We start from the raw sequence: 23,259 nt of genomic DNA, 5'->3' as shown, positions 1-23,259 counted from the left end.
GCCTACTATTAGATCCACCAACGCATAGCCCAGAGTAGCCTAGTAGTCTACGTGTGCCTCATACAATGAGTGAGAAGTTCATAGCCTACTCCCTTTAGTAGGCTATTTGAATGATACGCTTGAACAACGTTGAGCTGCTGCACAGCTTCGCGAATTTGCGTTTCCACTATACTACTCTTCCAGTCCATTATGAGAATAATGTTACAGTTGGCGTGAAGCAGTAAGTCCGACGGCACGTGAATGCATCATCCATCTTTCAGCCGGACCATAGCCCACAGTATTGTTTTGTTTTACAGTAGTTTGATGTAAATTGCCTTATTTGATTTCTGTTGAGCATAAGCGAAAGTAGGCTACAGAGGGGGCAGGTATTTACCGAGAAACGGAAACTTTGCTCTAGCTGCAGCTACTCCTTCCCTGCCCTTTGTACCCGTGTTTGGCATCAAGTGCTGAACTGACCAAACTTTCTTTTCCGGGGTTTCTGGATTTAAACTCGTTCAAAACCAAAGACAAGGTAAGCAGAACTTTGTTTATTGCTTTATTGGGACAATTTTGCGGTCTTTGGCTGATGTTAAGACCGCAGTGACCCAGCCTATAAAAAAAAGGATTTTACCAAGATTTTTTCTGCAAATAACATCTACATTCGTTTAGGCCTATGTAATTGCAGCTAATTCACATTCTAGTTGTAGAGATTTAAACGGATAAAAACACCAATTAGCCTAGACAAAAATTAGGCTGAGTTTGTCCTGTAGTGCTTTTACTAAATGCAGGCTCCATATCCTGTAGAAAAGGAAGAAAATAATATCTCCAGGCCTATTGAACGCATTTATTTCAGTTCAGTGATGTTATAACAAAGCTAAATGTTTTTCTTTTTACGTTCAACACTTACAAATTTGATTTATTTATTAATGCTAACTTTTCATACATGTGCTAGTGACCTCAGGGAGATTGAGAATGAGATTCATTTTATGTTTTATTGCCCAGTTTATGATGATTTGAGGGATGTATTGTTTACTACGATGTCTTCCATTTATGCTGATTTCTTTTGGTTCGACGACTATGAAAAACTTGAGTTGTGTTTTAAAAAGGGAACCTTTTATGTTGCAACCTTTCTCTGTAAAGCCTGGGAGAGAAGAAGAAGTATGTTGTTCAGAGACCCAGCTGTACAATATTCTGTATTTTGATTGTAATGTAGTATGTGATGGTGTCCTATAAACCCATGAGGGTTGGGCACTTTGAGTGCAGGACACAAAAACCAAAATAAAAATGAATGAATGAATGAATGCTAGTTAACTATTGTAATTATTATTAACTAACCTATGCAAAAGCCCTTGTTGTGTTTGTTTAGGCTACACGAATTTCATTAACGGAACTGTAGGAGCTAATTAAAGTGTCATTTTAAGACACCATTAAGTTGCTATCAGCTAACATTTATAATTGTAAAGCTCTGCCCACAATGATTTTATAATGTATTTGTTAAATTAAAAACATGAGAAACTAAAGACCAAGATCAAACTGCCAATCATGATTCAGAATGTACATTTCATGTAACATTTTGTGCTTTTATTTGACGATTTTTAGTTAGCTTAAGATTGGCTAGGAACAGTAACACATGTTACGCCGAAAGCTGTGACCTGCCAGAATGTGTGACCCTATGGGCGCTGTTCTTATTAATTAACCCAGTGTCATAGTGAAATATAGGCTATGTAAAAACGTTCGTCCACTGCGCAAATTGTAGTTTCTCAAAATTGACATTTTTTTTTAAAGGTGAATAACCAACCCAGTTACCCATCACAGACAGTGAAGTGTGTAGGCTATACTTTTTCCACTGTTCAATCATTTAAATTGGAAGCAAAACACGTACTAATCTCTCATTGCAGGGATGTTTTTGTAAAACTACTATGTTTGAGCTGTGGACCAACATAATTATTAAAACATTTCACTGTGAGACTGGGTCATTATATGCCTACAGTCTATTGAAATCAGTTAAGAAATAATAACAGCGCCCTCAAGGGTCACACATTCTGGCAGGTCACAGCTTTCGGCTTAACACCGGCTTTACATTTGGTAGGCTATGGCTAGTATCTGTGTCAACTAGCCTATTAAAATAGCCTGCAGGGAACACAAAAACTGTAATTTGATACAGTTCAATTCAAATGTATATGTTTTTGTGTATTTATTCACATTTCGACATTTTATTAAAAGTACCTATTAGCTATATATCCCATCGTATGCACAGCACAGGTTGCCACTTTATTTAACCTACATTCATGGTCATTTCGGTAATTTTGATTAAATTATTTAGTTATCTTACTAGAAAGCATAGAAATGTAGACAAAAAACACCTGTTTTAGGGTGGGCATTATGGATAACATTCTCTATCTAGGATTATTAGGGTTTCTGAAGGTCCTTAGAAAGTATCAAATAATGAATTCTAGGCCTTTAAAAGTCCAGAAATGTCTTAAATAATATTTTGACACAGGTCTAAAAAAATAATTCGGATTATGAAGTTAACATTACCTTTACGAAGTTGCTTTAAATTTAGTTTAGCTTTTGAAGGTGTTTTTTGGGGAAAATGTGTAGTCTAGGCCTAGGCTATGTAGAGCTAGTCTGTAAACACAGCTTGTTCTTTGTAAGTAATTTATTAACATGAACAACAAAGCACCCTAATAAGATTCAGTTTCAGGAAGCGACACTTTTGACAGTATCAGGGGCCTTGATTGATTTGTGCATTTTCTTTCTGGTATCCTTCAGACATGGCCGTCTACCATCAGCCAACCACTGTGGTGTCCACCGTGACCACCACCAACCAAGGCCATGGGGGGTGGAGCACTGGCCTCTGCGACTGCTGCAGTGATATGGGCACCTGTAAGTCCACCCAATAAACTCATTCATTCTTGAGGAAAAAACACTAGGCCTATATTAATTTTAAATCCTTAATGGTTCAATAAACAGTAAGCAATCCAACTAAGTATGAACTTCTGCCCTCATGTGGGAAAATAGTAAGACCTTAGAAACTTTAATAAATTCTGCCGCAATTTAGTATTGCACTTCAATAAAGATGGTGCAAGAGAAAATGCGCACTCAAGCCCCAAACACCAAGCGTGTGCTTCAGATAAAAAAGACTCCGTAGTTACAGGTTTCCTTTTTTGTAGTTTACTGAACTTGTTGTCAATATACACGTACAAAAATAAAAGAAGGCTATACACGGATTAGCACAGAAAAAACCGTGTCAAAAACTAATGTGCTCTCCAGGATGTGCGGCTTCAACTGAAGAACAAGCATATAGCAAGTTATTCTTTTGACCAATGGCAAGCCAAGGCTAACAAAATACCACACCAATCACAAGCCGATGTTGATTAAATACTAATTAAGTTAAGTGAAATAACAAAGATCAAAACTAAATATTTTTCTGTAAATGGCTCTGACCGATGGCATACTCACAAGAGACACATTTAAAGTTTCCACCTGCAGTGGTAGCATAAAGCCTGTCCCCTGTCGTCGGTGAAGCCTGAAAGAAATACCTACTAAAAAAAAAGCTTCTCACAGCTGAAACACAGTGCGTTTACATGCAGACTCATAATCGGATAACTAAACGAATAAGACCTCAACAGGACTTTTAAACTGCATGTAAACACCTTTATCCGATCTACTTCGGACACAAATCGGCACAATAATGGACAAGACAAGTTGGATAAGAACACCTAGATAATTCGTTCATTGTCGGCTTTCTCTCTGCATGTATACAGGGATCGGATATCGCATATCGGACTTCTCGTTCTGTGCTTGTGTGCCTGCGCGTGATAGGCTACACCATGGGTTATTGACGGAAGGGAACCGGACGTGGCTCTAAAACCACTTGTTGAAAGCATGGTTGAAAGGGCTACAGCGCCACCTAGCATAGTGGAGACAGCCATGCATCGGACATTTATCCGATTTCTGAAAGGCCATGTATACTCAGACAAGTGACACGGTCCGTTCGAGTGTCTTGTTCGATATGTGATAATCCAATCTAGTTGTGCCATGGAAACGCACTGAGTGACACTGCAGACTTTGGCTAATATTTTGGTTCATATTTTATACGACTGCTTTTATTCTTCTAAAAGGACGGTAGAACACAACATCTGTCAAAGACAAATCAGTGAAGCATAGCACTCTTTGAGACCTCCTCATTCCTTCATAAAGTTGATCTATTCTTCTTTTCCCCCTCTCTTCTGGCCCTTAGGCTGCTGTGGGCTGTGGTGCTTCCCCTGCATGCAGTGCCAGACAGCGGCTGACCATGGCTGGTGCTGCTGCATGCCTCTGCTGGACTTCTGCTGCGTGGTGTCCTGCATAATGCGCTCCTCCATCAGAGAACGCAACAACATCCATGTAAGGCTTTAGGGGGGGTAAACACGGGGTGAAGATAAACAAACACATTTTCTCCCTCAGTGTGTTTACATGCAGACTCATAATCGGGTAAATAAACGAATTAAACTTCAACAGGACTTGTAAAATGCATGTAAACATCTACTTCGCACACAAATCGGCACATTAACGGACAAGTAAAGTCGGATAAGAACACCTAGATAACTTGTTCATAGTCGGCATTCTCTCTGCATGTATACAGGGATCGGATATCGGAGTTTGCGTTCTGCGCCTGCTCGAGAATCCCTGCAGAGGATTTCACAAGGAAGTGGAAGGAGACGACGTAAAAAATAGTAGGGTTGCTGCCGGAAGGGAACCTGACGTGGCTCTATAACCACTCGTTGAAAGGGCTACAGCGCCACCTAGCATAGTGGAGACAGCCATGCATCGGACATTTATCCGATTCCTGAAAGGCCATGTATACTCAGACAAGTAGCACGGTCCGTTCGAGTGTCTAGTTCGGTATATGTCTTAATCCAATCTAGCTGTGCCATGGAAACGCACTGACTCACAACTGTTACTACCTAAGGCTGTGCAAATATCGATACGGCAATATATATCGTGATGTTTATTTTTGTGATCTGTATTGTATTGTTAACTTCAGTATCGATAAGATAAAAATTCAGGTTTTTAAACAGGTACTACAACCTCCACTCATGTAGATGTAGCTGTGGGGCTAGTTGCCTTTGAATTAAAGTTTGAGCTTAATTATCAATAGAATGCGATTTAGATGTTTTAAGACCAACCAGATCTTACACAGCAATTTGTATTTCAGCTCTGTTGTTACATTTTCATTGAACCATGTTGAATATCGAAATATATCGTATCGTAACGTGAAGTCCTTGCCAATACACATCCCTATAACTACTAGATCTTGGTGAGTAAATGTAGATACTTAAAGTTTTTTTAGAATTTAGGTGAATCAAACCTTGACCCCTTTTGAGTGTGTTTGATTTCTGTCTTGCGTCTACATACTAGCACACACAGAGATGGAGGATTTAAGTAAGGAAGTGCCGGTTTGAAAAGCTGTTGGTGTGGTTAATGTTTATAGTTTCAAAATGTCGCGGTGCAGCTGTGAGACACTTCCCCTATTTTTTCACACCTAAATACAATAGAATCACACACCAGTTGTTGCATGCTTCTCAGCCAATTGGTGTCGTTTGGAACACGCCATGGTGGAGGAACGAAAACTAAAACATGTGTTAATAAAGCACTTTTCTAAAGTTATAAGGAAGAAATGTAAAACAAACATAAGAACAACAGCAAAGAGTAAAACAATGCTAGGAATATAAGTGAGTTTTGAGACATCTTTTAAAATGGCAATTGAATTGGATTATCTAAAAGTGAGAGATAAGTTATTCTACAGTTTGGGGGCAAATTAAGGCAGAAACCATTCAGCAAGCCAGAGAAACTTTAAGTTTCTATATTGTCTCAACACTCACCTGCCATTATCTGTGCTCAACAAATCAGCTAAATCAAGAGTGAAAAGGGCACATAGCCCTATAGTGCTAGATACAAGTATAAATAGTGGAATGAAAAAAGTAGGAGGTAGAAATAGTCATATCTAACAGCATACAAAAGATGTCACATAGTTTTCTGGGGGGGGGGTATCAGTACATAAATTAGGGGTAAAAAACAGTCGAGGTATATTGAAGGGCCATGTGACATTTCAGCTTGATAGGTCAAGTCGTTGAGGAGAGAAATGAGGAATGACAGACACACGGACAGTCCTTGATTTGCATAGTTGGATTTTATAGTTAGATAAGGGAGACACAATATATGAGGAAGGGGGTAATGTAATGTATTCAAAATTGACAACAGAATATGGGTCAAAGTATCGGGTTGTGGAAAAGCTGTGGTCAAGCTATCGGTCTCTCGTTTTTTGCTTGGCCAAACTGGCCGCTTATATATTTATTCCCCTTGTTTTGTGAGCGTATTACGCCGGTAATTTTATGCACAGAGACAGCTCGGTGCAAGCTGACAGAGACAGTGAGCCAACAGCGCTGGCACCGGCAGCTACAGTCTAACTATGGTTACATTGTGGCAGCGGGACACAGTGTAGCCTTTATAGGTCCGTGAGTGTAGCCCACTGATTAATGTATGGAAATGAGGCAATATATCACCAAGATCACACCAGATAACACCAAAATAATGCCAACGTAGCTCCATATTTGTCTGTTGTTAATGCTTGTTTTCTGCGCCTCATGTTAATTCCTTAGGGCAGTGGTTCTCAATTATTTTCTGTCATGCCCCCCCTAGGGGACAGAAATGTTTTCACGCCCCCCCTAAATTAAAATACTATTGAGAACCTGCTAATATTTATTTATTTATCTGTACAAAACCACTGTATGAGTTTCTGGCACGAGCATTCTGCATACAATCACCTTATTATCAAATTAGATTAAAAAAATTAGCTGAGATAACTTCTGCAGCAAAAAAATCAAAGTTCAGTTTATTAGCTCAATCTGTAACATTTAAACAAGACTGCTCAGTCTGTGTGAATCTCAGGACAGAGAAACAAGAGCAAATGATTCACTGAGGTTTGCATTTCATTCAAAACATTTTAAAACTGTAGACATAGTTAAGGTTGTGTTTTTTTATTATTATATGCCTTCTGTGATGCGATAACCAATAATTCATTAATGTTATTATTAGTCTACTTGCTTGATTTCTTTTTAAATAGCCTACAGAGACACTTGGAGACAATGTGGATGTTTATTTACTGCAAATCGCGGCCTTTCGCGCAGGTATGACCATACACAAGCACACATCGCACTCGCTAGCACAAAAAAAATAAAAAATGTTTTGGTCAGCTGGAAATCAAGGCAGCCCGCGCCCCCACCATTTGAGAAGCACTGCCTTAGGGTCAGTGGCGACCATGGTAAAGAATTTTTCAGTCCTTTTTATGCCAAACATATTCATTCATTTCCCACAGGGCGGTTGCTGTGGAGACTGCTGCAGCCTGCTCTGGTGCTACCCCTGTGTCTGGTGCCAGATGAACCGGGAGTTGAAGATCAGAGGGGGAGGACGGGCCACCTCTTCTGTAGTCACCACGCAGGTCATCAGGGGATAAGACACAATCGTTCTGCTTTGGTTTATGACACGTTTGTCAAAAAACATATAGCTTCTAGTTTTTCTGAAAGTTCTAGAGATAAAACGCGGTTAGTTTTGTTTGGACTGTGGTCAGTTTGAGGTGGAAAACTTAATGTAGACTAAATTATGTAGCCTACAACTCTATCTGTTAACATTTGTACATCATGGCATGTACACCATTTTCTAGCAGTATTTAGCACTGAGCATATGAATGTGGTACATTAGTGAGATTTCTTGAGGCCTAAATCAAGCAGTTTTTTTCTTTCATATAAACCTTATTGTTCAAAGCCTTAGAGTCACTGTTAAGGCCCGATGTTTTGAGCTGAATGTTAACATGTTGGGGATGCTGTATAATGTTATCTGAGTTACATGAAAAGAAAAACAATTTGTATAAATGTATAATATGATACTGTAGGCCCATATCATTTCAGTAGACAAGTGACCAATAAAGGTTTCAACCTTGATACAAATTTGGCTTTCAATTATTGGTCCAACCTTGTAAAACTTGTGTGAATTTTCCATCTTTGGTCATGATGTGAAAGTTGGAGAATGTGTGACACATACTCCCAAACCACAGGACCGCTTACAAAGCTTAGATTTTGATCAACATGGTTTTATACATATTTAACATTTCAAGTTTTAATCTTTACACAGATGATTGATATGTATTTTGCATTTTTAATTCAAACCAATTTTAAAAACTAAATGAATCAGCTACAATGTAACAATAGCTTAATGATCATTGATGGGGAACTGAATTTACTTTGCTGGTAATCAAGTTTGATGATCTATAGTTGTTGCATGATTATAAAAGACCCACAATTACGAAAGAGGAGAAGTTGAATGACAATGCTTTGACACTACCTCAGCAGTAGGCCCATAGATGAAGTTTTACGAGCGATAGTTAGACAAGATCTATATTTAAAAACCTACATGGAAAAAGACCAGCACAAATAGTTAGTCAGAAAACCCTTCCATAAAGCCTGACATCAATTAGTTTTGCTGCTAAAAATAATTGATATAAAACTGTAGAAAGAGAGGCTGCAACTCCACACTGATATGCAAGTTAAGTTAACTGAGACATTTGCATTGGAGGTCATTAAAACCCAAATGTTTTAAATATTTCAAGGGCAACAGACTCCTGTATTGGTAACATACAGTATATTAAACAATAAAGAAATGTAGGAGAAGTTAAAACAACCAAACAGGGATGTTGCAGATGTATGATAAAGACGAGTTTCACAAATAGTGGTGGTGTTCCTTTTAGTCCAGCAGATAGTCAAAACAATCGTGCATTTTGCGATAAAAGCATGAAACTTTGCATGAAGCTAGAATAAGGAAATAAGAAAAAATTTGGCTATAGTGCCAAGCTGGATTCGAATTGAGCATTCCGTGGCGGCCATTTTGGAAAATGGCCGTCACGGAATGCCAGAATGAGCTGCTTTCATCTAAAATCCTCAATATCTCTGGATCTATTTATCATAGAAACCTCATTTTTGTGTCGAATTGTATGTTTTCAATGTCATATATCAGTTAAATATTGTTTTTCTGTTCATGGCACTTTGGCGGCCATTTTGGAAAATGGCCACCAAAGTGCACCGCTTTCATCTTACAACCTCTATATCTCTGGATCCATTGATCATAGAAACCTATTTTTGGTGTCTATTGTAGGTTTCCAAGATCATAGGTTCAAATTAACACTGTTTGGAGACCCTTTGAATAATATTTACTTTACTGTGTCATGAAGGTGACAATGGCTTAAGGTGGCCAGAATATGCAAATTTCTGTTCATCACTCCAAGTATCAAAATTGATGGCAAAAATCAGTGATATATATTTCAGATTATAATTAAAAGACAAACAAAGGATAAATTAATATATGTTTACTTCACAAGTTGATTAAAATGCGCTATTAGAGTGTAGTTGATTTAGTCAGCAAGATCCTCCACATTTGCAAAGAGCTGTGCAGGCAAGAAGAGCTTTTGCGCATTTGCAGTTTTTTTGACAGCCTTTGGTGCATCCACACCGCAAAAGTTCTTGGCAAACCTTGCTTGCTTCTGGAAGTGAGCTCCAGACAACTTCCCATGGCCCTCCATTGACATTGGTCCAGCCCCATCCTTCAGGTCTCACAAGATTCATTACAGGCTGCAGTGATTGGCTCCAGCAATGGCCCGCCTGATAAGCAGCTCTCCGCACATGTTGTACTAGGGCTCCTCTTGATGGCGGAATACTGTTGACATCTCTTCCTTTGCGGGCAAACAGATGCATCTACCCGTGCATCATTGACACAAATCTTTGAGCTGGTTTTGTCGTACAATAGTACAACAAACCTTTCAAGTGTGTCCATGGCATCTTCAACCTCAGTGAGTTGCGGCTGATCCATTAATTTGGAAAATGCTGTGGTCACTTCAGGATAGAGTTGCCAGATTTCCCATGCAGTTCGTTTCCCTCTTCCTTGAAAAGCTGACACTGTGTCACACTCAGTCATGGCATGGAAAAATGGAAGTGCTAGGCTTTTTTCACGGCCTATGGCAGCATATATTTTATGCACTGCAATAAGTCGAAAATGTTTGCTAGTTCCATATGCTACCCACAGTGTGGACAGTAGTGAGGTCAGCTGGGCAAAGACATGAATTGCAAGTACTACTACATCGCTGTCTACTGTGCGTATAAGTATTGTATCGTACTGCTTTGCTGCATCTGCAACATGTACCATAATGCGACTGTCAGCCTCCTCATGGGAACAAGGACTTAAGCCTTCAGTTGATGTTGGCTGTCGACAAACCACTTCTTCATTGAAAGTGCAGATTATTTGTTTTTCAGTGGGAATAGATATGACTTCTCTGCTCAAGAAACCAAACAGTTCAGTTTTATTATCATCCACTCTGAGGAACTCTCCCCAGTTTTTTGGGACTGCACTTTGAGGTTCTACTCTTCGACGCACACCTTCCCCTCTGTGTTCTCTTGTTTGTTGTTTAAGCGAATCGGGTCTATATGTGTCCCATACAATATCCACCCTCTTTGCTTTGGCCAACTGCATCTTTATGTAGGGAATGAATATGTTTTGGGCATAATCATGAAATGTCTGCATTGCAAACATTAGCTCAAGTGGAGGGCATGGTTGTCAGCAGTTTGACAACTTTGTCAAAGAACGACTTGTTGACAGAACAAAGTCGTTAGACCACACGATTCGGAAAAACAAACTACGTATCTTTGCCTCACCAAAATCACACAGAAGAACAAAGGTTCAGGAGCAAGTATCATCATTGAAATATGATCGTAATCTTTTTTCACGTCTTTATGAAGCCTGCCAAGTCCGTGACGGTAACCTGGAGGAATTTTTTGCCCACGAAAATCAGAGCTGTCCTCCATCACTTTCTGATAGAGGGAAGCTAAGAGCAGGAACTAAATCTGATATAGTCCATTGCCTGGAGGAATCCACAAAAGAAGAGGATGACGTGCAACATAAGGTTGATGCAGTGGTGTTAGATGGTCCAGCAGTTGTTCATATGCTGAAGCCTGGCTCTGCAAAGACATTTCATGATTATGCCCAAAACATATTCATTCCCTACATAAAGATGCAGTTGGTCAAAGCAAAGAGGGTGGATATTGTATGGGACACATATAGACCCGATTCGCTTAAACAACAAACAAGAGAACACAGAGGGGAAGGTGTGCGTCGAAGAGTAGAACCTCAAAGTGCAGTCCCAAAAAACTGGGGAGAGTTCCTCAGAGTGGATGATAATAAAACTGAACTGTTTGGTTTCTTGAGCAGAGAAGTCATATCTATTCCCACTGAAAAACAAATAATCAGCACTTGAAAGTTTCAATGAAGAAGTGGTTTGTCGACAGCCAACATCAACTGAAGGCATAAGTCCTTGTTCCCATGAGGAGGCTGACAGTCGCATTATGGTACATGTTGCAGATGCAGCAAAGCAGTACGATACAATACTTATACGCACAGTAGACAGCGATGTAGTAGTACTTGCAATTCATGTCTTTGCCCAGCTGACCTCACTACTGTCCACACTGTGGGTAGCATATGGAACTAGCAAACATTTTCGACTTATTGCAGTGCATAAAATATATGCTGCCATAGGCCGTGAAAAAAGCCTAGCACTTCCATTTTTCCATGCCATGACTGGGTGTGACACAGTGTCAGCTTTTCAAGGAAGAGGGAAACGAACTGCATGGGAAATCTGGCAACTCTATCCTGAAGTGACCACAGCATTTTCCAAATTAATGGATCAGCCGCAACTCACTGAGGTTGAAGATGCCATGGACACACTTGAAAGGTTTGTTGTACTATTGTACGACAAAACCAGCTCAAAGATTTGTGTCAATGATGCACGGGTAGATCTGTTTGCCCGCAAAGGAAGAGATGTCAACAGTATTCCGCCATCAAGAGGAGCCCTAGTACAACATGTGTGGAGAGCTGCTTATCAGGCGGGCCATTGCTGGAGCCAATCACTGCAGCCTGTAATGAATCTTGTGAGACCTGAAGGATGGGGCTGGACCAATGTCAATGGAGGGCCATGGGAAGTTGTCTGGAGCTCACTTCCAGAAGCAAGCAAGGTTTGCCAAGAACTTTTGCGGTGTGGATGCACCAAAGGCTGTCAAAAAAACTGCAAATGCGCAAAAGCTCTTCTTGCCTGCACAGCTCTTTGCAAATGTGGAGGATCTTGCTGACTAAATCAACTACACTCTAATAGCGCATTTTAATCAACTTGTGAAGTAAACATATATTAATTTATCCTTTGTTTGTCTTTTCATTATAATCTGAAATATATATCACTGATTTTTGCCATCAATTTTGATACTTGGAGTGATGAACAGAAATCTGCATATTCTGGCCACCTTAAGCCATTGTCACCTTCATGACACAGTAAAGTAAATATTATTCAAAGGGTCTCCAAACAGTGTTAATTTGAATCTATGATCTTGGAAACCTACAATAGACACCAAAAATAGGTTTCTATGATCAATGGATCCAGAGATATAGAGGTTGTAAGAAAGCGGTGCACTTTGGTGGCCATTTTCCAAAATGGCCGCCAAAGTGCCATGAACAAAAAAACAATATTTAACTGATATATGACATTGAAAACATACAATTTGTCACAAAAATGAGGTTTCTATGATAAATAGATCCAGAGATATTGAGGATTTTAGATGAAAGCAGCTCATTCTGGCATTCCGTGGCGGCCATTTTCCAAAATGGCCGCCACGGAATGCTCAATTCGAATCCAGCTTGGCACTATAGCCAAATTTTTTCTTATTTCCTTATTCTAGCTTCATGCAAAGTTTCATGCTTTTATCGCAAAATGCACGATTGTTTTGACTATCTGCTGGACTATTTATATTATCAGTGTTTACAGCGGTGAAGCCTCTCTTGGGGAAGTAATGCATCGAAATGGTGTTATTGTTATTGATTATGAAGTTAATGTTATAAGAAGAAAAAATAAGTCCCCTTTAGTCAACCGAAAAAGAACTTGAATAAATGTAAAACATTTGATAAACAGAAAAAACATACTGGACAAGGTCTAAACCAGGGGTGTCAAACATACGGCCCGCGGGCCGGATCCGGCCCGCGAGATGATTTGATCAGGCCCGCGACCTGTAGAGCATAAATTTCTGAGTATGTCAAAAAAAAAAGTAAGTCTCTAGCCCATTCCTGTGAGGAGTTATGAATTTTTAAAGAAATAACCGAAATGCTCACTCCTGCCGCTAGGGGGCAGCCTAAATAAAAAAAGCACATTTTAGCAACGTGGGAAATGGTAAATGGCAATCCTGCTTCACCGCTATTAATGTTTCCTACAGTGCTTTATGGCAAAGTAAAAACCAAAAAAAAAAAAACATTTTTATTTTTAGTACATTTATTTTATTACTTTTTTATAAAAATAAAACTATTTTTATTTTTAGTGCTGAACAATTAATGTACTAGCAAGCGTGGTGTGTCTGCGGCTCTGTGTGCGCAAAACAAGCAGGAGCATGCTAGTGTAGGCCTACAAGATTTATTTCCTAATTTTCAATGCTGCTTTATTTTTATGTTTTAAATTGGGAAAAACGAATTCCAAAACAACCAATAACCTCTGTATTTAAAAATAAATCAAAACAGTAGAAGTTGCACTTTTATTTAATTGTATTTTGTCTGCATGTTTGCACAAAATGTGTCCCTGTACATATAGTAAACAAAATTGGACAACTGTAAGGTCAGTGCCTGTTGTATTTGTGTATTCAAATAAACAGTTGTTTATTTCATTAGTGCACATTGGCATCTTTGAGCAAAATACCCCCAAAATTTTTGCTGCGGCGCTGCGCGCCGCACCTCCTATTCCCATGGCCGGCAGCAACCTTTACTAAGACATCTCCTGGGGGCTACAGAGATCCCTTGTGATCCGTGATAATGTAGGTTACAAATGTAGGCTGAGTGATAAAGCATATTACTGAAAAACAAAGTTAGGGATTTGGAGTTATTTTGCCATTATTTTACTAGTCCGGCCCACCTGAGATCAGAGAGGCTGTATGTGGCCCTCGAACCAAAATGAGTTTGACACCCCTGGTCTAAACTATCACAATTGGAACCAAACAGGTAAGAACTGTGGAATGGCGGTCGACCTGTTTCTGTTCCTGATACACTATAAACCACACGTCAGCAACGCAAACTTCTGGGCTAGAAAAACACATCATAAGGGTAGAAGCAGCGCCCCCTCATAACCAACTTAACTCAGCACTTCCTCCACCTGTGATAAGCCACACCCCCAGATATTTCTAAATCTAACTGTCAGACAGAGGCTTAAAGGTGAAGTAAGCAGTTTATTTATGATAATATAAGTGTTAAATCGCTCTTTATTCATACAGTGATCACTTACAAAATGTGCGCGTTTCATAAAGCCGATCTCTCAGTCAGCTGCTTTGCATGTAATCAACAAATAAACTTATTGGAGTATCCCAAATTTTTTATCCAATCAGAAGACAGAACGCTACCGACACTCGTCTCACTCATATACAGGGCCGCCCATAAGGGGTAGAAAGTGGGAAGGCTTTCTAGGGCCTAGCCACTTGGGGTCCCATGGTCTTTGGAAGCCAAGAACCTAACTAAGTTAATCTTTATTTTTAGATATTTATGTCAATATCTATTCATAGTTGGGTGTTTACACAGAGCCGCGGCTCCGCTTACGGCCATTTCAAAAGCCTGGCCCAGAGCCAGCAGCTGGACATGTTTAATACTAAGAGCTTCTCTCATGGCAACAACAATAACTTTCTACTTTGATTTCCATCTTGACACCTGCTTGCACAGGATGCTGCCAGCTTCCTGTGCCGCATCCTGTCACTTCTAAGGGTGTATTCACACATGCTGTGTTTAGTTCGGTTGAAACGAACTCAGGTGCACTTCCACCTTCGGTGCGCATCTTTCAGACAGGTGTGAATACAGCAATCGCACTCGGGGGCGGACCAAACAAACGCTCCGAGACCCAGCTGAAGAGGTAGTCTCGATGCGCTTCAAAACGCACTCTGCTGCAGTTCGTTTGTGGTGTGAATTTGGCCGGACTCGATCCGACCCAATTGCAGGAAGCACTGCGCCCTTTCTTTCTTTTCTTTTTTAATAAATCGCCATCAGCTTCACATTAAGGGAAAGTGTTGTTGTCGCCATTGTTAGGAAGATTAGTTGTGGTTTGACCGGGAGCCCCGAGCGAAAATATTATATTTGATAATGATGCGTGCGGATCAGCGATCAGATGGAGAGGAGCGTCTCCCGTAGCCTACAGTGCCAACAGGTTCACGCTGCGCTTTGCATGAAGTGTGTGTTTTTATTGTTCTTCCCAACGGGACCGTCAATACTGTCCCCGTGTCAGTTTGGTGCTGAACTGCGCCGAACTGACACCCAGCTGATACACAGCTTAATCAGCTGTGTTTCAGTTTGAGCCTATTCTTCACGCGAGTCGCGCGTCCAGCAGCAAAAATACAGTAAAAATGATGTTTCACATCGTAGGCTAGAAGCCACATAACGTGGCATTGTCATAGGGCTACATATTATAAACATATGAAACAACAATAATTAGATTTTTTTCTTCTTTATTTAAAGGCTAGATGTAGGCATTTTTATTATTTTTAACTCCATATTATATCAATGATAAATTCGCAGTTTTTACTTCGTTCTTCCTGCTTCTCTCCACCCCAGAATGTCTGTCCAATGAATGAATGACCTTAGATCACGTGTGGTTTTGCTTCGTAATGCTGGTTCACTTGCAAAAGGGGCAATATGAAAGTGGACCACACCAAACAAAAAAATCCAAATTCTATTTGGTCTGGACCAAAGCAAGTGAACTAACGGACTTTCCATGTGTGAATACACCCTAACATAATGACACATCATAATACCGCTAAATCATATTATTCATTAATACATCAATCAACCATTTCATGGTAACAACATAATTCATTACATTTTTACTTCATAGCTTTAGCTTGCATGCGGTTACATATGGTTATAATCTCTGTGTTTACATAGCATGATTATATACTACCTTTAAGTTGCTTGGTATATTCAGAGCCTTGTCCCGGGCCTTGCAAAGAGGCCTACTGGTAAGAAAGCATTATTATGGCTTTCTTCCAGAAGTGGTGAGGAGCAGTTAGGGATCCAAAGAGGCCTACTGGTAAGAAAGCATTATTATGGCTTTCTTCCAGAGGTGGCAAGGAGCAGTTAGGGATTCAGATTACTTGACAGGGCCCATTGACTGGAGGTTTTCAGGGGCCCAGCCATCTGTGTGGGCAGGCCTGCTCATATATAGTATATACACTCCATGGTCTCACTGCCAGAGCAACAGATGGGTGAATGTGTATGCGCCTACAATGGCGGAGCAGGTAAAAATCCTTCCCAATGTCTGTTTTGATGGTTTTTATCATGTTTTATCACACTTATGGATCTGAGATGATGCTAGATAACTTGCTTTAAAAGAGAGATAGCAATGGCACTGTGAAATATATACAGTTTTCTGGACAGTACTCCATGAAAACAGTTTATAGCAGAACACAAATTACAATTTTGAACCAATATGTGACCTTTAATGTTCGTGTAATATAACAAAAATGTAATTAAAGTGTCTCAAATCTCCCTCACTGCTGTCTCACTAAAGACCGACTCACTCCGATCAGACGCTTGCTTCTCCTTCAGACAGACAGCCACAGACACAATTGCACACACACCCACTCACAAAGGCGGGCTTTATCAGAAAAACAAACTGTGGTGTAGGTGCAGCAGTGTCCTCTTCACACACCTTTTGCATCAGTTCCTGAACAGACCAACTCTTTTCCCTTGGATTTTGAACTCTTTCGGAACCAAAGACAAGGTAAGCAAAACTTTCTCTATTAGCTTTATTGAGACAATTTTGTTGAGACTGCAGTGACCTTTAAATAACCAATTAAATCATTATTTTATAGCAGCTTCTTCACATTCTAGCCCCTAGTCATTGGATCTCATAAAAACACTAAATGTAGATCAAACAAGGGGCTGTGTTCATTTAATATATTTCTGTGTTTCTGGTCAAAAATAACCGTCCCATTATATCTAATTATAAATCCATTATAATACATATATTTTCACTGAATGTTGGGTTAGATCTTTTTTTTCAACTTTGAACTTCTGTATGCTGTGTATGGTCTTATTTCGACTGACAAATACTTAAGTGAAACATATTGTGGTTGTTATGCTAGACTACACTGTGGTGGTACACAAGGTTCCTGTAACTCTGCGTGCAGCAAGCGCACATAGGGCTTTTTTGCCACAAGCATTCAGTTGAAAATACACAAAATATCAAAAATCAACCTGTATGCAGCACTATTCGCAAAGTTGTTCTTGCTCTAACTGAACTAGTCAAAATGTTAGTAATACTCACACTGGCTATCACAGAAGCCTTGTATAAAAGCACAGGTTGCAACATTAGTTCATTATATTATCAGTAGCCTATGAAGTTGAGTTGGATATAAAAATGTGGTCAGCCACAACTTCCCTCAGATTCTCTCTGAAGGTGCAGTACAGCACACCCAGATTTCACAAGAGCCTCAGGGGGGACGCAAGGGCGGTGTTTTTAAAAGTTTTTGAAGTCTTTTGAGACTCATTCCTGATTGGCTGACAGGTGTCACATAAGGACAATGCTGCAGGTTCACTAAAACTGCAGCACAGTTTATCTCACTTTAATCCGAAATATTCACAAATAGCACAGGCTTTGTAATTCTTCTTAGTCTATTGGTATTGATAATATTCAGTTTACATATTTGTTTCAAGTTGATTTTGCTAAAACTAAAATTATTCCAACGTAACTTTCATTATGGGACAGTGTCAGACCTCAATACAATTCTTCATTATAGTATTTCAAAATACAGTAGTATAGTAAATCGGCTGAGTCGAGTTTGAAGTTGAATTGCTTCATAATGTCACGTTATGTTGGAACTGAAAGAACGAGTGGTAAAATAAATGTAGCAACCCTCTGGCAGCATTCCACTAAAGTGAGCTTTGTTTTTTTAATCAACCTTAATGTTCAAAGCCTACGCGCCCCACACACATCCTGCGTCTACCTCTGGAGCGCGTCGCCTTACCTTACTGCTGCCTCTCTCGGACTTTTCTCGGACACACATGCAACGTCTCAGCAGCTGCTGCTGCTGCAGTGCTGCTTCTAAAAGCATCTTTCTACATAGAGTTTTCATAGATAATTCCCATTAAAAATGAAGTTCTTTCATGTCATCTATGATGCATATGATTTATATTGAGTCTGGACAGTAATCCGTGCGCCCCATTGCCATTTTTTTTCTTTTTTTTTGCCATATGTTCGCTTGTTGGAAGTTTTATTTTGAAGGGGACACACCAGGAAATGGTGAAACTACAGCGAAAGCTGCCAGTATGAAGTCAATATGACTCTCAGCCAGTATTTCAAAAATCACTTTACTGATTTATACGGGAGAGAGAGAGGGGGGTGTGGTCGGGGAAGAAGAAGGCCGTAGACACAGATAGAGCAACGGAAAACTGTTGCGCTCATCATGATCTTTTTTATTTCTTCACTATATTGGATCTCTATATGTGTCATTTATCCAAAAATGAAATGCCAGAACTAATTGAAAATTAGGTTTTAAATCCCTCGGATTTTGATTGCACAATTAAATCGTGAAATAAAGGGATTATTCGCGTATAGGACTGAGGGATGTTTTATTTTGAAATAAACACACCGGGTAAACGTGTAACTAGAGTGAATGCTGCTGGTATGACTGTCAGCAGAGTATTTCTCTATCAGTTAAAGCACAGAGACGCGAGAGAGACGCGCTGCTCTCAGAAAAAAATAGGCGAGCCTCCTGAGGTGAAGGGGAGCGTCGCTGCAGACGTGCCTCCGACGCGCCTCAGCAGTGCGTCTGAGGTTGGATGTGTGCTCGCTCTACGTTGATTTCACAGTCTGTGACCAAAAGTCAGACGCAGACGCGAGGTAGACGCGCAGTAGAGGTAGGATGTGTGTGGGGCCCGTAGAGTCACTGTTACAGCCAGATGTTTTGAGCTGAATGTTACCTTGTTGGGTTTTACCGTATAATGTTATCTGATCCCACAAGTGAGTGGAGTTGAGTGATATATTATCTCAATAGACAATGGACCAATACTTGATCACAAGGAATTTGACTGAATTTGGACATTATTTGTCAAACTTTGTAAAATTGAGTCTTGTTCACAGATATGTACCACCTCCCACGTCTTGTCTTTTGTCATGATGGGAAATCACAGATTGTAACATTTAGATTTTTATCAAAATATTTTGCAATCTGCTTTTCATATGGGTCAAATCAAGCATGTATGAACGCAATCATGATTGACATGCAGGTTCAGTTGAAAAAAAAAACTATGAGGTAAAGAACACTGCTTCTCTTGCTTGGCACAAGCAGATAAGTATAGGCCCATAGGGGAACGTTTTATGAAGGTAAAGTAAAGCTAGTTTGTAAACACTGCTTGGTCTTTGTCGTAGCTCACATGCACAAGGAAACACCCTGAGATGCATATTAGAGTCTTATTAAAGCATTAAACTTGATTGATAACTGCATTTTCTTTCTGGTATCCTTCAGACATGGCAGTCCAACAGCAGCCAACCTCCGGTGTGACAGTGACTACCACCAACCCTGGGACATGGAGCACCGGCCTCTTTGATTGCTGCAGTGATATGGGCAGTTGTAAGTCAACCCAATTAACATCTTCCACCAACTGCATGCAAGAAAATGTGCTCTCCCACTGTTGTGCATGCAACCATGTCCAATTTGGGTTCATCTTGACATTTATAAGTGGATGGCAGTTAAATGGTTTGCTGGCTAAAAAGAGCAATGACTAAACAAACTCAACAGATGGCCTAATGTAAAATTGCTCAACTTCCCCATTAAGATGTGATCTGAAGATGAAATCGCAATAACCTTCCTTTCGTAACTATCTGTTAAGAAAAACACGCCATGGTGTTCATTTTCACTCTACGCCGATGACACACAGGTCTACATCTCCGCTACACCCACACAATGCCATTCCCCCCACCTCCCTCATCGCCTGCCTTCTGGAGCTGGATGAGCAACTTCCTGTAGCTTAGTGGCTACTCATTGGCTCCAAAACAACCCTTGTCAAATCCTATAACCACCCACCCCTGAAACCTCATCATTGATAGTTTTCATCTTGGATTGTTTACTATAATGCTGTTCTCACTAGCCTCCCACCCCCACCAAACTGCTCAACAGGCTCCAAATCATCCAGAACTCGGCTGCCCGGATCCTAACACACACCAGCTCGTCTGAACACATCACCCCCCATCCTCGTTCAACTTCACTGGCTCCCTGTGCAATATTGGATTGATTATAAAAAAAAAAAACTTTCTCACCGCCTCACCTTCTTTTTCTTCTTTTCCCCCTCTCTTCTGTCTGTTAGGTGTATGTGGATATTTCTGTTTCCCCTGCATGCAGTGCCAGACAGCGGACGACCATGGCTGGTTCTGCCTCATGCCTCTGCTGGACTTCTGCTGCTGCATCGTGTCCTGCAAACTGCGCTCCTCCATCAGAGAAAAACACAACATCCCCGTAAGGCTGGCATGGGAGGGAGGGGGGCGGGGGGAGGGGTTGAGATAAACAAACACATATTCTCACTTACAACCATGACTACTAGATGTGTGTGAGGAAATGTAGATACTTCAAGGTTTTTAGAATTTAAGGCGAATTGAATCTTGATCCTTTTGAGCGAAGTTTGATTTATGTCTTGCTTCTACATATTAGTACACGAAGAAATTGAGGATTTGTAAAAAAAAACATGGCAAAGAGTGTTAAACATGCCTCCATATTTGTTTGTTGTTACTGCTTATGTATGCCACTTTGAAGTTAATTATTTGGTATCAGTGGGTGACGGTGGGAATATATCAGTCTTTGAATACTGAATGCTGGATTTCTCTCCCCCCCTCTCCCCCGCCTCTCTTCCTCCCATAGGGCTCGTTCTGCGACGACTGCTGCAAACTGATGTGGTGCTACCCGTTTGTCTGGTGCCAGATGAACCGGGAGCTGAAGATCAGGGACGGAAAGCCAGCCACCTACACTGTAGTCTCTCAGGTGGAAAACTTAATGTAGACTAAAAAATGTAACTCATGTAAACAAGCTTATGGTAGTGAGTGGTGATCTTTTTTTATTTTTTTTGGGCAAAACCTAAATCTAGCTTGAAAAATATATATAATCAACCTTGTATGTTCAAAGCCTTAGAGTCACTTTGCATACATTTATAATATGATTCTGTTGGCCCATATCATCTCAACAGACACGTGACCAATAAAGTGTTCAACCTCGATGCAAATTTGACTTTGAATTATTTGTCCAAGCTTGTAAAACTGTTTTGTCATGATGTGAAATGACGGATTACAACATTCAGATTGTTATCAACATATTGTGCAATCTGCTTTATAATCGCAACAAGTCAAGTCAAGTCTGCATGTTTGCACACACTCATGATTGGCAGGTTCTGCTTGGAAGACTGTGAGAGAACCCCCGAGGCATTGCTCGACCGATCGTGAAAATCCCGCAGAGATTTTGAAAGTATGGGGCGACAGGCGTGAACCGCCAGCCCCGCATTCGCGCCTCCCCCCTCCCCTTGGCCCGGCACGAAACGCTTTCCCAGACCACCGCCGTGCTCTTGACGGGTAAAACCCTGTTTTTCTATTCCCAGGTGGACTTATATGGTCCCAGATGCTTTTTTGTAGAGCACCTTAAAGTACACATGTGTGAGAAATTTCAAGTCAATCGGACCTACGATGTGCGGGGCGTGGCTTCTCAAACTTTTGTCAGTCGGAACTTCAGAACAGCGCCCCCTTGTAAAATCAAGTAACTGTATAATAGCACACCCCGTGGGGTAGGGATGCACGTTCTGTGAAAATTTGGAATGTCTAAGTGCAACGGTGTGGGAGGGGTAGGAGCTAGAAAAATGTCATGGAAGAAGTAAGAAAAGGAAGTATGGTGGATAACAATAAGTTACGGGTCCTCAATACTTGAGGGCCCGTACTTAATAAGAGAGCATAACATAACAGACAAGGTCTAAACTGTGATCTTTTTTATGTAAACGGGTAGAAACTGTGAAATGGCGACCAAACGTCTGGGCAAAAAAATATGGCCTTTGAAGTGGCTATTTCTCAGCTCTTGTACGGAACCGGGTACAGTGTAGTGTTAACAGCCAAAAACTGCACAATTGTACATAAAAGGAAAACACAGTATCTTCATCCAAAGCCAAGCTACCTGATACTGTATGTGTCATCAAGTTATTTGGTAGAGTGTTTTCTCCCCCATGATTAACGATGAGCTGCTGCCAGGCCCTGAGGAGAAAACGCTGGCACAATACCGGCTTCTTCTCAATACAATGCTGGCCCAGTCCTAGAGTTTAAGTGATTCACTAAGAAAACACAAACATTTGTGGCAAGTCAATTGGTACAGGCGGGCAAGCAGGTTAATGAACAAGTCTATCAGGGTTCCAACGGTTATGAAATGCCATGAAAGTTTGTATGTAACTGAAAGTTTTTGAATTGAATTTAAAGAGGACCTATGATACTTTTTGACTTTTATGACCTATAACATAACATTAACATAGCCGACAGTCACGGCGAGCCTAAGGACACCGCAATTGATCATTTTCATCAATAAAATAACAGTAATGGGACAGTAATGCACTAAGACTATAGTCTTTAAATATAGTATAGTGTAATTATATGGTATATATAAAAAGTAAAGTAAAGTTGCAGCTGTAACTGAGAGGAGGAAATAGGAGGAGAGGGGAACTTTCTTCTTAGGAAGCCCCTGTGGTGCTTGACTCATGTTTTGGCTGCAAACACACATTCAATCCCACTATCCTCCAACTCAAACAACAACAGTTCCTAGGAATCCCTAGGAACTCTATTCAGTACACAGCAGGTCAGTTGATGCAAAACATGTGTCTATAATATGCAAACATATAACCTTTAGATTTAAATGGTCAAATCATTTACGAATTTTCCATTTTGAGCCGGTTCCAACCTGGTTTTAGGGCAAGCGTCAGTACTGTCACTTTGGTTGTATACAACATTGTTACAGCATTAGACAAAACAAAAGCACTGTGCAGCACTTATTCTTCTTTTAAATTAATCTTTCAAAAGCCTTTGACACTGTTGACCACCATTTTCTCTTACAGACGCTGCATGATATTGGCTTTGATCATTCTGATTCTGTATGTAGCTGGTTTAGGGATTACAGTATCTGT

The 23,259-nt window shown here is 40.3% G+C and overlaps 1 protein-coding gene across 1 annotated transcript; it reads left to right on the top strand.

The window, feature by feature from the left end:
* The first annotated feature begins 360 nt into the window (after positions 1-360).
* On the top strand, positions 361-21,333 carry ponzr1 (plac8 onzin related protein 1). The gene is made up of 8 exons (XM_080052427.1): positions 361-511; positions 2,752-2,865; positions 4,223-4,368; positions 7,340-7,475; positions 16,784-16,843; positions 19,590-19,694; positions 20,428-20,576; positions 20,976-21,333. The coding sequence occupies exons 2-8, from the start codon at positions 2,754-2,756 to the stop codon at positions 21,111-21,113; spliced, it is 846 nt and encodes a 281-aa protein (XP_079908553.1). The 5' UTR covers positions 361-511; positions 2,752-2,753; the 3' UTR covers positions 21,114-21,333.
* Positions 21,334-23,259: the final 1,926 nt, after the last annotated feature.

This window comes from Ammodytes marinus (assembly GCF_949987685.1).
Source record: "Ammodytes marinus genome assembly, chromosome: 23".
Lineage (NCBI taxonomy): Eukaryota > Metazoa > Chordata > Actinopteri > Uranoscopiformes > Ammodytidae > Ammodytes > Ammodytes marinus.
This window is presented reverse-complemented; position numbering and strand designations above follow the sequence as displayed.